This window comes from Vanessa tameamea, chromosome 27 (genome assembly GCF_037043105.1).
Source record: "Vanessa tameamea isolate UH-Manoa-2023 chromosome 27, ilVanTame1 primary haplotype, whole genome shotgun sequence".
Classification (NCBI taxonomy): domain Eukaryota; kingdom Metazoa; phylum Arthropoda; class Insecta; order Lepidoptera; family Nymphalidae; genus Vanessa; species Vanessa tameamea.
The window spans coordinates 8,173,005-8,185,515 of record NC_087335.1 but is presented as its reverse complement, the minus strand read 5'-3'; the positions used below and the strand labels follow the sequence as shown (position 1 = coordinate 8,185,515).

General features: G+C 32.9%; 1 protein-coding gene across 2 annotated transcripts in view; it reads left to right on the top strand.

Moving 5' to 3' along the window:
• The window catches only part of LOC113392045 (uncharacterized), a 71,402-nt gene that overhangs the window by 51,257 nt on the left and 7,634 nt on the right, over positions 1-12,511 (top strand). The window contains exons 3-8 of one of the 2 annotated variants that reach the window (XM_026628275.2): positions 3,165-3,964; positions 4,198-4,404; positions 5,856-5,960; positions 8,573-8,741; positions 11,182-11,292; positions 12,368-12,469. In XM_026628275.2, coding sequence (XP_026484060.2) covers positions 3,165-3,964; positions 4,198-4,404; positions 5,856-5,960; positions 8,573-8,741; positions 11,182-11,292; positions 12,368-12,469 — 1,494 coding nt within the window. The remainder of the gene's footprint in view (positions 1-3,164; positions 3,965-4,197; positions 4,405-5,855; positions 5,961-8,572; positions 8,742-11,181; positions 11,293-12,367; positions 12,470-12,511) is intronic. The other variant, XM_026628276.2, reaches the window with a different exon arrangement.

The window sequence follows — 12,511 nt, the reverse complement described above, 5'->3', positions numbered from 1 at the left end:
ATGTGAATTGATAAGTAAACAAGGCTCGTGTTGACGTCATTTGAAGCTTTAAGTGTTATGCTTGTACGAAATTCAGTTCCCTATCGTATACAAAGCGCTAAGATGTTTACACATAAATAAATAACATGCACGATACGATATATCCTATAGCACCGGAGAATCTTTATTTAAAGAGATCTTCGTTAAGACGTAATGAGATAGCTTACGGTCGGCGATCTTCAGTGAAATATAAATGAAGCCGGCAAATCTGGTTAGGGTTTTAAGTACACGATTTTAGGTCGAAGTTTGGGAAGCGCCTTTCCTTTTTTATTTATATTAGCTTATTCGTTTTTCTTGCTTGTATTTAAAATCATCATTAATTTTTCGTTCTTGCGTAAGCAATTAAAAGTTACGCCCGGTTATATTTAATGTTTTATTTCATTTTAGCCAAAAAGAGCGAGCAAATGTACAAACGTGAAAGATGTGAATTTTCTATTTTTAGCAATAAACGTTAAATATAGAAACGTTGCAACGTTTGAAATCGACATTGAATTCCAAATTTTACAGTAATTGTGCTCAGAACAGTTTCATTTGAAAAAATATCAATTGACTATTTAAATATTATAGATGAAATGTAAAATGTATACTATTTTTTATCAAATAAAGACCTTCAATAACAATTTGTCTGATGGTACGCTTCAGAATAAAAATTTAACAGTTAACGATACATATTAAATAATGATAGGACCTTACCTACCTTCGAGATACACTGAACCCTACAAACCGAAGTTATACCAGAACGTACATAAACATGTATATTTAGAAAGACGAGTGGAGAGTCTCCTGCGCGTTTGAAGTCAATTCAAAACTAAAGTATTATTATTATCTTTGAAAATTATGTAATTAAACTACGAGTACATTGTATCGTACTTATAATTAATAGTACGATATAAATATAACGAATACTTTAAAGTGCACAAACTTAACTGTTCGCAAAATTTTCGCAACGATTCATCTATTTCGAATACGGTTAGGTTAGGTTAGGTTACTGTTAGGTTAAGTTAATTTCCAAATTGTTTTAATAACAAATTGTATTCAACTGTAATTACGACTTCCAAAGCGTTGATTTCTAATTAAGGTTCAACACCGTCTTTATCATTCACTAACTGCGAAACTTCAGAGTAATCATTTATTTTTCTTAGTTCCACAAAAGTTTTATCTAATTTTCATCTATTTATCGTCTCTGTTTCACGTTTAACCTCCGACCAGCGAGTGAAGGAAACGGCTGTGACTAACTACATATTTTTTGGTTGGAAAGCCTTAGGCGACTTCTTAAGCAAAATTCCGGCGACACAAAGTTTCCTAATGAACAAAGGGATGGCCTCAAAATTTGTTAGGAAATAAAATTTTGTTGCGCCAGAAACTTGTAAAGAACAGCTAAATGGATATTCACGTCTGACTTGGCGATCTCTATTAGCTTTGATCCGCTTGCTATGAGGAAGGGTTAAGAGTTGGAAGTTATGCGACAGGACAGATTCAACGTTTCAAGTTACCTACTGTTTAATTCAAATCATTTATTTTGAAAGAATCTAACTTTAAATTACGACTCAGTAGAAGGTATTTTTAAGAAAAACCTTTAGGGAGGTGGACAGTGGCATTAGCGATTATTCAAATTAATTAAGAAAAAGTCTTGAGTGAATTTAAAATACTCGTAAATTCAAATTTAGTTAAATTTTCATACTAATGAGGATTAAATCAAATTAAAGATGATTTATTTAAATTTGGAAAAGCAAGGCTTACATAACTAACCACAGTAAGCTATCACCGCCATCCATTGACATTGTAAGAATATTGTTGCCAAGATAAGATGATTCCACCTGGGAAATAAAATAGCCCGTCGGCCGTCTGATCCTTTTCCTTCTTGGAAAGCTTTCTTGGATCCCCATAACACTATCGATTGTGGAGGTATTAAGTGCTGTTGTTTTTGATGAGTGCAATCAATACAAAACATCCCTTAAGCAGCCCTTATGGAAACCTATCGATTGACCTTCAGGTTGATAAGCTAATTCTAATCAAAGTTGGTTCTACAATAAATTTTCAATAAATGAAATGAAATGTTGAGATAATAAATGAACAAGGACAAGTAAATGTAACAATTACGTAAAGAAAAACAACTTAACAAATTTATGTCGCAATTGAAGTTAAGCCCTGCGATATGAAGCGACGCTTAGTTAAAATAAATATAATTTGTAGGCATTTAATTCGACTTTGTCACAATTTGAAATATAATTTAAATAAAAATGCGCCACTCTCGGTGAGGGTGTCAATCATTTTGGCGTTTTTTATTGCGTGTCATTTAGATTGCGTCTTGTTTCGAGTTAAATGAGTTGTCGTAATACCTATCTCGAATATCTTGTTAGTGATTTGTATTAAAGTAGGCGCAATTTTTTTTTTACTTTTTCACTTTTAATCAAACATTTTCGTTTTCTGCGAATCATGTGTTCAGTATAATATAGTTCATAAATAAAATAAGAAAACAAAAAATTGTGCTGATTTATTTTGGGGTAGCATAGAGTAATAAAGTACGAAGCCGTGTACTTACAACATAATTGTTGCCTATATTGTAGTATAGTCGTTACTACGTCATTAGTTTAGTGGCCTGTGTTCCAACAGGTAAACCTCTTTAGGTTGACAAATTCTGGCAGTGTATTCACCCCCGTGCAGTGGAAAATGCATAAAAGTTGGTCCTGCTGTTGAACTCCTCCGGTTTTGTCAGGTTATCATCACGATGAATAATGAAAGTGAGATCAACTGTGTCTTTTATTTATATTTAAGTTACGAAGTTGGGTTTAAATTTTATGGTTCAGATGCTTTTAAATTGATCTTATAGTGCTTGCCTACAACATTAAAAATCCGAAGAAGTTGCGTTTTCTAAATCTGTTACTGTTTTTTTTTTATTCACATTGAAAATTGTTATAGTATTTTAATATATGTACTATATTATTATATAAACAGCGTTGTGATGTATATCACAATATATTTGAAAATAAATATTAGAAATATTGTGATTCGAATATATATTTATTAAAATGTATATCTTGCAACGAATCGAAATTAGAAAATATTTAATTATATTCAAAATAAAATCGATTGCAAATAAATAATTCAACTTATCTTGTCCGCAGGCTTCCTTCCCGCTGTATACTCCGATAGGAGTAGTTCTGAACGCTCCCCTGCCCCCCTCGACGCGGCTGAGCTTCTCCGTGATGCTCCCCTTTACCCTCCTCTACGTGACTCTGACCACTATGTAGATATTAATAACCTCGCAAAGAGAAACATCAACGAAGAAAACAACGACAAAGCAAAAAGTGATTTAATCCCAGATTTTAATAGCGAAGATTTGCAACCTTTTTTTGACACAAATGAGTTTAACGATGAGGATTCTATTGAAAACACTGATGTAAATGAAGTGCACGGTGTTGACTACGATGATCCTGAAACAAGCATCGAAGACAGTAGCATTCTAGTTACTCCTGAAGAATCTACATTCGGTGAATTTGAAACAAATTCAAATAAAATTGTTGAAGTTCCTAAATTATATGATGAAAATAAATATGAAATCGATTATACAGATAAGAGTAAATTATTTGAAAATGATTATAATGATGTTACTACTGCAGGCATGGTACAAAACAGAAAACTAACGGGTGACGTTAATAATTCAAGAAATATTTTCTCCGATGGTCCTGAAGAATTAAAAGAATCAAATGGTTTTATAGTTGCGCGAGGTTCCAATGTAGACGAATTAAATAAGATTTTAATGGCAGAAGAAAGCAGAGTTCAAGACGAAAATAAAAACTTTGCTTTCGACGAATCGTTGAGAGAAACAATACTAGGGTCTATACCCCAAAAAGTAACCGAGGATGATGATATTATTGATCGTCAGAAACGAAGCAGCGGACAAGAATGGGAAAAACCAACTAAGGTAAAATACAAAAAAATATATTTCGGCTAACATTTTCAATTAATATAACATAAGATATTAAAGATACATTTAACAAAGGAAATAAAACATTATATACTAGTTCCAAGGCTTGGACAATTTGTACAACTATCTTTATTAATTGAAAATGGTAACTTAAGTTAAGTTTTCATAGACCTCATAAAGACTAGCGTATTTTTGCGACATTTGCTACATCTTTCAAAAATAATACACAGTCACGTCGAGTTAAAACCGGTGACACAATCCTCAATATCCGCGGAGCAGTCCGCGATGCTATTGGTGACGCAGGGGCAGCTCCAGGCATGCGAGCGTCATCACGAGTGGACGCATTCGTGATCCGTCCCGCACCAGCTATGAGAGATGAGCCCAGAGATCAGATGAGGGAGGCTAGAAGAGATAGAGTATCTGCGTCACCGCCTCAGGTAAACTAAGCAATACGCGAGTAATTTGGACTAACAAATATTTCATAAAATTCATAGGCACCTAGTATTTCTATTAGATTAGCATTAATAGAATTAATCTAATTACTATTTTGGTACTATAAATGGACTGACAATATACTCGTTAGTTCTAGATTAACTAATGTCCCAAAAAAACATATTTGTCTATATATGTACATATATCTAAATCTGATCATGTCTATTTGATCACTAACATACGACTACTCCATCAGTCTTAGCATTTTGGTTACGGTTTAAATATGTATTAATAATAAGATTTAATACATTTATCGTAATAGTACTCTGAAAATCAAACTCAATCTAAAATGAAATGTTTTACGTGACACACATTAAGTATTTAATTCTTAATTGTTCCTTAACTCACGCAAAGATGCTGAAAACATCTCAAACATTCTCTCAATCGCGAAGTCAACATTTTATCCTCAAGAAAAGCCAATTAATTACGAGACGGTCGCCACCCGTCCTACGGAACAGACCGCTTCAAATGGAGGCCTTTTATTCGACATTAAATTTTAATTTGCTCCCTCCTTTTTCTCCTTTCGTTGAGAAATTATTTTGTATTTTGGTTCGCAAATAAATATAGACAAGCTAAATTTAATTTCGCTGCTTGCTGTTTGTGGTCGTGCGACGTTCAATTACTGGGGACTCGTGTTCTAATATAAATAAAGTCAATTCGTACTCAGTACAACTTGAATGAACCAATGAATAATAGAAAAAATATTTATCTTAGTTCGAAGTGTCTTCGAAGTAAAGTTGATTTGGTATAGATTCCTAAATTTATATTTTTATGAAGTACCGAACTTCATTTAAAAGTTTTTGCTTTAATAATAATTACGAGAAATTTAATTGATTAAAAAATTAAACGTATTTTATAAAAAAATCCAAAGAATTTGTATAAAATATTTTAGGTAGATTTTGGTAAATAGTTTTGCCTTTCATAATTATTTACTGGGGCTGCCTTTTATCAAAGGCGATTATTTAACTTACTTCTCTCGATAATTCTAATAATAATTATGATTTACTCGTATTAAGTCAATAGGTCTCTGTGCAAACTTTGTTGGGAACCATTTTATTCTCCTGCAAAACAGCAACACTTATTTATTATATATCTGTTTGAATGGTCGGTGAGCCAGTGTAATTTTAGTGACACAAGGGAATTATACCTTCATTGCGGGCCTAAGCCGCATACATGATATTTCTTATAATGCTAAAGTCTATCACTTCTACCTAAGGATAGTTGAGAGAGACTTAAAGGGTAGCTCAAGTGTCCGCTTCAGTGCGGTTGAAAAAAGCGCTAACATATTTTACGAGCTCTATAATATATTTTTTGGTTTCGTATAGAAATGAACTATATCCCTGTTTATAAACACAAGTATCCTTTATACCGATTATTTTTCTTTTATCTTACGTAGCCGCTGAAACAAGAACGAGAGCTACTCGTGGAGCCTCACGCGCACGCTCGAATACCGTGCGATCTCGTCAACGTCACCAATCTGCGATGGTATAAAGATAATGAGGTAAGTCCTGATTCTTATCTTTATTTAACAACATTAACAAAGGCAATAATAATTAATATTAGTCTTGCAACTGGATTTTAAAACAGCTTGTTCTCACCGGTGGAGCTAATATTACGCTGGTGATAATTATAAAATGATGAATATGAATTTGTTTATCGAAAAAGGGATTTTTAAATTGATAATTTATTAATAATTACAATAATGCATTTCATAAAAAAGATTAAAGGAAATAAAATAGCCTCGGGTGGAAAAAATAGTGGAGTAAGTTAAAATATATTAATTAAAAAAAAATTGAGCGAGCTGGTGTAATTACGCGCGCAGGGGATTTAATATTTTACGATAGCCATGGGTAGTTGTTGGCGCTTTGATGGTGTAAGGCAGACCACTCACAGTCGAGGTTATCCACTCATCTTATTATAAATATAAAAAGCTTATTATTACAAATATAAAACCTAATAAATATTAAAAGTTAATAAAGATGATAATAACATAACGAGATATCAGATGGCTAAAGGAGCAAATATTTACTCCCAAGATTAAAATGTTTTATTTCGTAAGATTGGAATTAAAATATTCCATGAAAAATATAACCTAAGATTGCCTGATTAATATTCTATCGACGTGTAGCGAAGTTAATTAGTAATTAATATGTAAAACAAATTCTGGACAAGCATTTGTTTCGTAAGCAAGCAGCGTACGTTCAAACTGTTACGCTTCCTGTTTTGAATCGAAAATACGATACAGAGCACTTCATTTACTGAATATAGGAACTTTTGCGACAAAATTAAAATCAAATTCAAAAGATATTATGTACTATATAGATCAATATATATTCTGTAATGTTATGTATCTACGGAAAGAAATTAACCACTTTGTGGGAAGATGTGATACTCCTAAATGCTCGTACATTGGTACAAGAAACAAAAAAAAAACAAATTCAAACTTGTTTCTTCTCTTACTCGACTGCGTAGAGTCAGTAATTCTTTTGTGGGGCAATGTTTTTACAATAGGTTCTCCCAGAAAGCATTCAAAATGCCTCTGTTGCCAAATTTTAAAAATTGTTAAACAAAAGGTTCTTATATAATTAGTGAGTTCATGGTTGGTAGCACCTCTTGGGAATGAACGACCGCCACCTGGTTATTTCTTTTTTGATATTGAATTGAATATTTGTACATAATCACAAATTTATAAAAAAAAAACCGCCGAGTTTCTATCGGCTGTTTTTCTCAGGTATTTATTTTTTCCGAACAGGTGGTAGTGTTTAATTTGTCAACCGATAAGTAAGTGTAATGCTTTTATATTTAAAAAAAGGAAATTAATTTGATTTGATTTACTTAATGTATAAAACACGTAATTATATCATTTTTGATCAAAAGTGATGCTGGTGTCTCTATTTCGTGACGTAGCGTGATAAAATATAGTTCCACATTGATTGTAGAAATTTTAGATGTTTATGAAATTGACTTTCTTCTACAGTAATTTTATTTATTTATTATTTATTGAAAATTACACCATCAACTTATCACTAAGCACTTAAAATTAATAACCGATGTGGGTAACATTCACAGTGATACGTCTTTACAGCTGTAAACAACAATTTTTCGTATATTAAAATTCATAACGTAATACTGGGTAAATGTTCGTATAAGAGCCCGCGTTCTTTGATTAAAATCAATATGTTCTTTTCACAGAACCGCTTTGACTTTGCCAATAATATAATTCTAAAATTGTTTAAACATATATAAAAAATAATTGAAAACATATGTAAAGCGAAATGTCAATAAATACTTCTCTAATTAACGAGTTAAGATATTTCAATAAGTCGAAACAGAATCCGTTACTTTAAAAAACTAGCATTTTTACTCTCCTAAACCATTCCATATATCTCTTTCCCGCGTCTTATGCACCCAATCAGATCCACATCTCTGAGTGAAAATACCTCTCCATCTTTGATTTGGTCTTCCCTTTTTTCCTCTCTCGTGGTAACCACTCTGTGACACGTTTTGTCCATCTTTTGATACGCTTCCTGTAGATACGTCCTGCCCAATGCCATTTGAGTAATCTAATTCATTTTCGTACATCAGTTATTTTTGTTTTTCTTCTGATGTAGTCGTTGCTAATTTTGTCTGAAAGCTTTAATCCGAGCATATTTCTCCCCATTTTACGTTGACAGATAGCAATCATTTCTTCGTCCTCTTTTTTAAATGGCCACACCTGACAACCGTATGTTAGACATGGTAATGCTGCTGCTTCGAAAACCTTTTTCTTTACATTAGTATTGATGGTGTTATTTTTCATTATTTCCTTCAAACCCCGATATTTTTTCCAGGCTAAAGTATCCTTCATTGTTTGTATTATTTTTAAATGATATTAACTGTCCGAGACATACATATTAGTTAACATATTATATTTTTTCATTTCTATTTGTGATTTGTTTAGGTTCTCCATTGTTTAGAATTTGGTTTTCATCGTATTCAGTGACAATCCCACTTTTTGACATTCCATCGCAAGTTCGCTGACTAAGATGATATTACCATGCATAAAAAGACAACTTACATCAAACCAGCAACATAAATCAACCTGCTTATATTCCAACAACAATTTACGTTTAGCAAATCAATCTCCCGTCTTCGCCTGGTGGAGGAGAGTCAGCCTGGAGAGAAGGCGATGCGGTGGAAATACCGCGCGCTTCTCGCGGCCACGCCGCGCGCTGGAGGTGCTCCGGTCGTGACCGGTCCGGACGCACCGTGACCGGTGAACCAACGAGGCTTCTCATATATGGTAAAATTTAACCTTCGTAATTATTATTACTGCCGTATTAATCGTAATTACCTAGTATTCTATTTGTGAACAATATTATTAGTTATGTCGCTAAATTTAGAAAGAAAAGTAAAACATCAGTCATTAAAGATTCCACGGGCAAGGACCTCATCTTCTATTAATTTAATCCACCACGCCGCTACAATATGCGTTCGTCAATATTTATGTGGTATTTTGCATGATAAACGCAGGTCTCGTGTCGACGTCTTCTCACCTCCGATCATGAGATTAGTACTAAATGCGTAAAAACTTAGAAGTACTCGCCTGGGTTTCAACCCACGATCATTTGCAGCTGATGATCAGTTGCATGCGTTTCATCCATTTGAACAGCACAGCTCGTATTATAATATAAGTAATTGCTTATTTAATTTTGCTTAATAAAATCAGTAATAATTTATTCATAGTTTACAGAAACGTATTAATGTAGTTTAGTTAGTAACTAAAGCTGTCGACTAACATAAAATTGTATATTTTCCATAAAAATATTTCAAGTAACATAAATAAAGGCGAATAAATGTCATACTGGTCTTCCTCTCCATTTAAAGATTACATATTCTCCATTCACTCATTGTGGCTTTGTGCACACACATGGCTTGTCATACAACACAGATTTTCACCTTGTCTTCTTTCACTATCGAACATGAGACTTACATCGACTTATATAAAAACAATACGCTCATTTAATTATGCATGTGTAAATTGACCTTACCCGGATTCGATCCCGCATCGACGTTTCAAATCTACGTTTTCTAACCACTGGGACAACTGAGTTCGTTTAGCACGTTTTAGTTTAAATTATAATTATTTTCTAAAGTGAATTTTATATCATATCGAATTAATCCAAGGCATAATGTTTGTATAATGTGAAATAGATATTATGATTTAGGGAATAATTTGATATGAATTTAATAATAAAATTAAATCAATGCGAGTATTTTAGTTAGATAGAAGTTTTTTATTCACGAATGGATGGTTGGAATTTAACAATATTTACAATAAAATAACATTACATACATTTTAATGAGTATCGTTTAAATTTGTAATGGATGGATAGAATTGCATTGACCTAGTTGAACTTTATTATGTACTGCCGCAAGAATTAAATTTGAAGTTGAAGAAGAAGTTGAAGACTTGAAATCATAGGAATTTTAATATTAATGCCACACCCCTCCACGGTAAAAAAAATTTCTAATAAAATAAATTCAACAAATAATGATAATCTACATTGTATTTCTTTGCCGTCTTTACTCCTGGTTGTCGAACGCACACCAAGACATGCCTGAGTGACACTCACTCATACTAGTGCAGGACGATAATATTTCAACGCGGGGGGGCGCGCCTTCAGGAGTGAATAGATCTATAATTTTGTTTAGATGATAAATTAAACATGCTTTCTTTTTCTTTCAAATATCAAATCAATGATGATGATCAATGACAGAGAACAAACAAATTTTAAGTGTGGTCGTATATCATTGGCATGAATTTTACGTCGTAATAAAAAAGGGTAGTTTAAAATTTATTGTTAAACAGTAATATTTAGAGCTAAGCAAAATCAATATACGACCGTTAAGACGATATTTGGTGTTAGTTTGTTAAATTGAAGATGATAATAAAGGAGGACATTCTCCTGATTTCAATCACAATGACTAATCTCAGCACCGACTACTGTGAAGTAGAAGTTATAGTTCACAAATATGTGTACAAGCAATAGTGCACTTGCGACTCCTTCACAACAGGAAAAAGGCGTAGCACCAACGTCACGTTCGAATCGAAAGTGTCACCCAGTGACAGATATTCTTTTTGTTTCCATCTTTATTTGGATTTTTCGTAAGCTGCTTATCTGAAATACGACCAAACAATGTTTTCTCATTTGAAGTTATTCATAATACTATATTGATATGAAGTAATTCTAATAATAGTTATAAAGTCATAGATTTCACTCATATCGCAAGCAATTATAGACAATGTTAAGACTATTGGGTTTTGCAGTTAAAAAAATCACAGTGCGTCTCGGACTTTAGAAGTTGGTACAGTGCGTACACTCCCTTACTTCGGAAAATATGTAACTCTCTCGATCCTATACCTTTACTCTTTCCATACATATCACCGTCCCATCAAAATATGATAATATACCAAAGTTTAAAGGGTTTGCCAGAATCCGTCGAATCTGCCGGGTTGGATTTAACGAAGTTTCTAACGAATTCCATTGGTTATTAAAGGCGATATTGTCAGAAACACAATATCTTTGCAATTTTGACTACGTGCTCAAATTAAAAGTATAATAATTTGCTGGTGTTATTAATTTAAAAAGAACCAGAGGAAGCATCGTTTCATGAAAATTATATTTTGTTCAAAATAATACAAACATAATTTAATCTAATTTAATAAACTTGGGCGACAGAACCTGTGCGGTCAGTCTATTTGGCAGTGGACGGAAGGCGTCTGGACGCTGGTAACACTTGGGTGCCGGTGCGGGACAAGACCGTGCTCGAAGTTAGATGTGTGGCTGAAGGTAAACATTTATATATATTTACTTTTTTAGTTTGAGTCAAAACTTTATAAATAGCATGATAGTTTCTTATTTTGTACGAGATTTATCAATGTTTTCTTGCTTAGACCTGATTGTTCCATTTATTTTTATTTATGCCTTATATAAGCAATCTTTTTAATAATTGTCTGAAACAAAATAAGAATATAACTTGACTCTAAATTCAGATTCGGATATTCCTCAAGTTATTAAATTATATTTTAGGCAAAACATACAAAAGCAAATGTATATTTTAAAGTCCATTGTCATGTCGATATAAAAAATTAGGTCAATATTTGGATTAAGCGTTATGGAACGCTATGGAATATTCGTATTAACAATCCAAGCATGGGCTTGGATTGTTAATACGAATACTTCTCTTTCGTTTTTTGCTAAGATCAGCGCATTTTCCTTCTAAACGCTAACAACAGAATTACCAAGTATCCAATACTTGTAAATGGTTCTATTGGAGTTAAAAATGCTTTTACAATACAAGTTGCATTTTCTGGCAGCGTTCGAACTTTCAAATGCTTTCAGTGCTAGTTCTTAAAAGCCTTTTTATTGAAGTCTTTGGACGGGTAAAAGAGAATGGAGGCTATTCGTGCAGTTGGCTTAGATTTAAGCGTGAAATCGGTCAAGTTTTAAAGATTTGCAGAACAATAGAGGCGTGAACTCCGATACGGAACGGTGAAAGGAAAGATATGTTGTATAATTTGTTACAGGAACGTGTTTTATTCTCTCATTTAATTCCAGTTATGAGTGAGTGAATTATTTGTAAAAGAGAACATTGTTTTGAAAGCAAATCACAACTATTTTTCTTTTCTGCTCGCTGCTGATGAAGAGTTCTTCAATTACATTCTATATTTATTAAAGTAGGGCGAATACATTTTTTGTACAGACTTTTATCAATGTATATCTCATATATACGAATGGTGCCATCGACATATTTTATTTAAACTAGCTGTACAGACCGTCCACAACAAGTAATGATTGTCAATTGTCCACTTAATTTTATATTATTGCATATTGTATTTGAAGTATTCTTTTTGTTTATTACTAGGTGGGGTTCCTCCTCCGGAACTGTCATGGCGTCTTTTGGCTCTAGAACCAGCTCTAGATCATCGACCGTATCTTCGCATACATCACACCAATTATACCATCGGTAAGAAATTAAAAGATTTATTTTTATTTTTTCCCCTTGCAA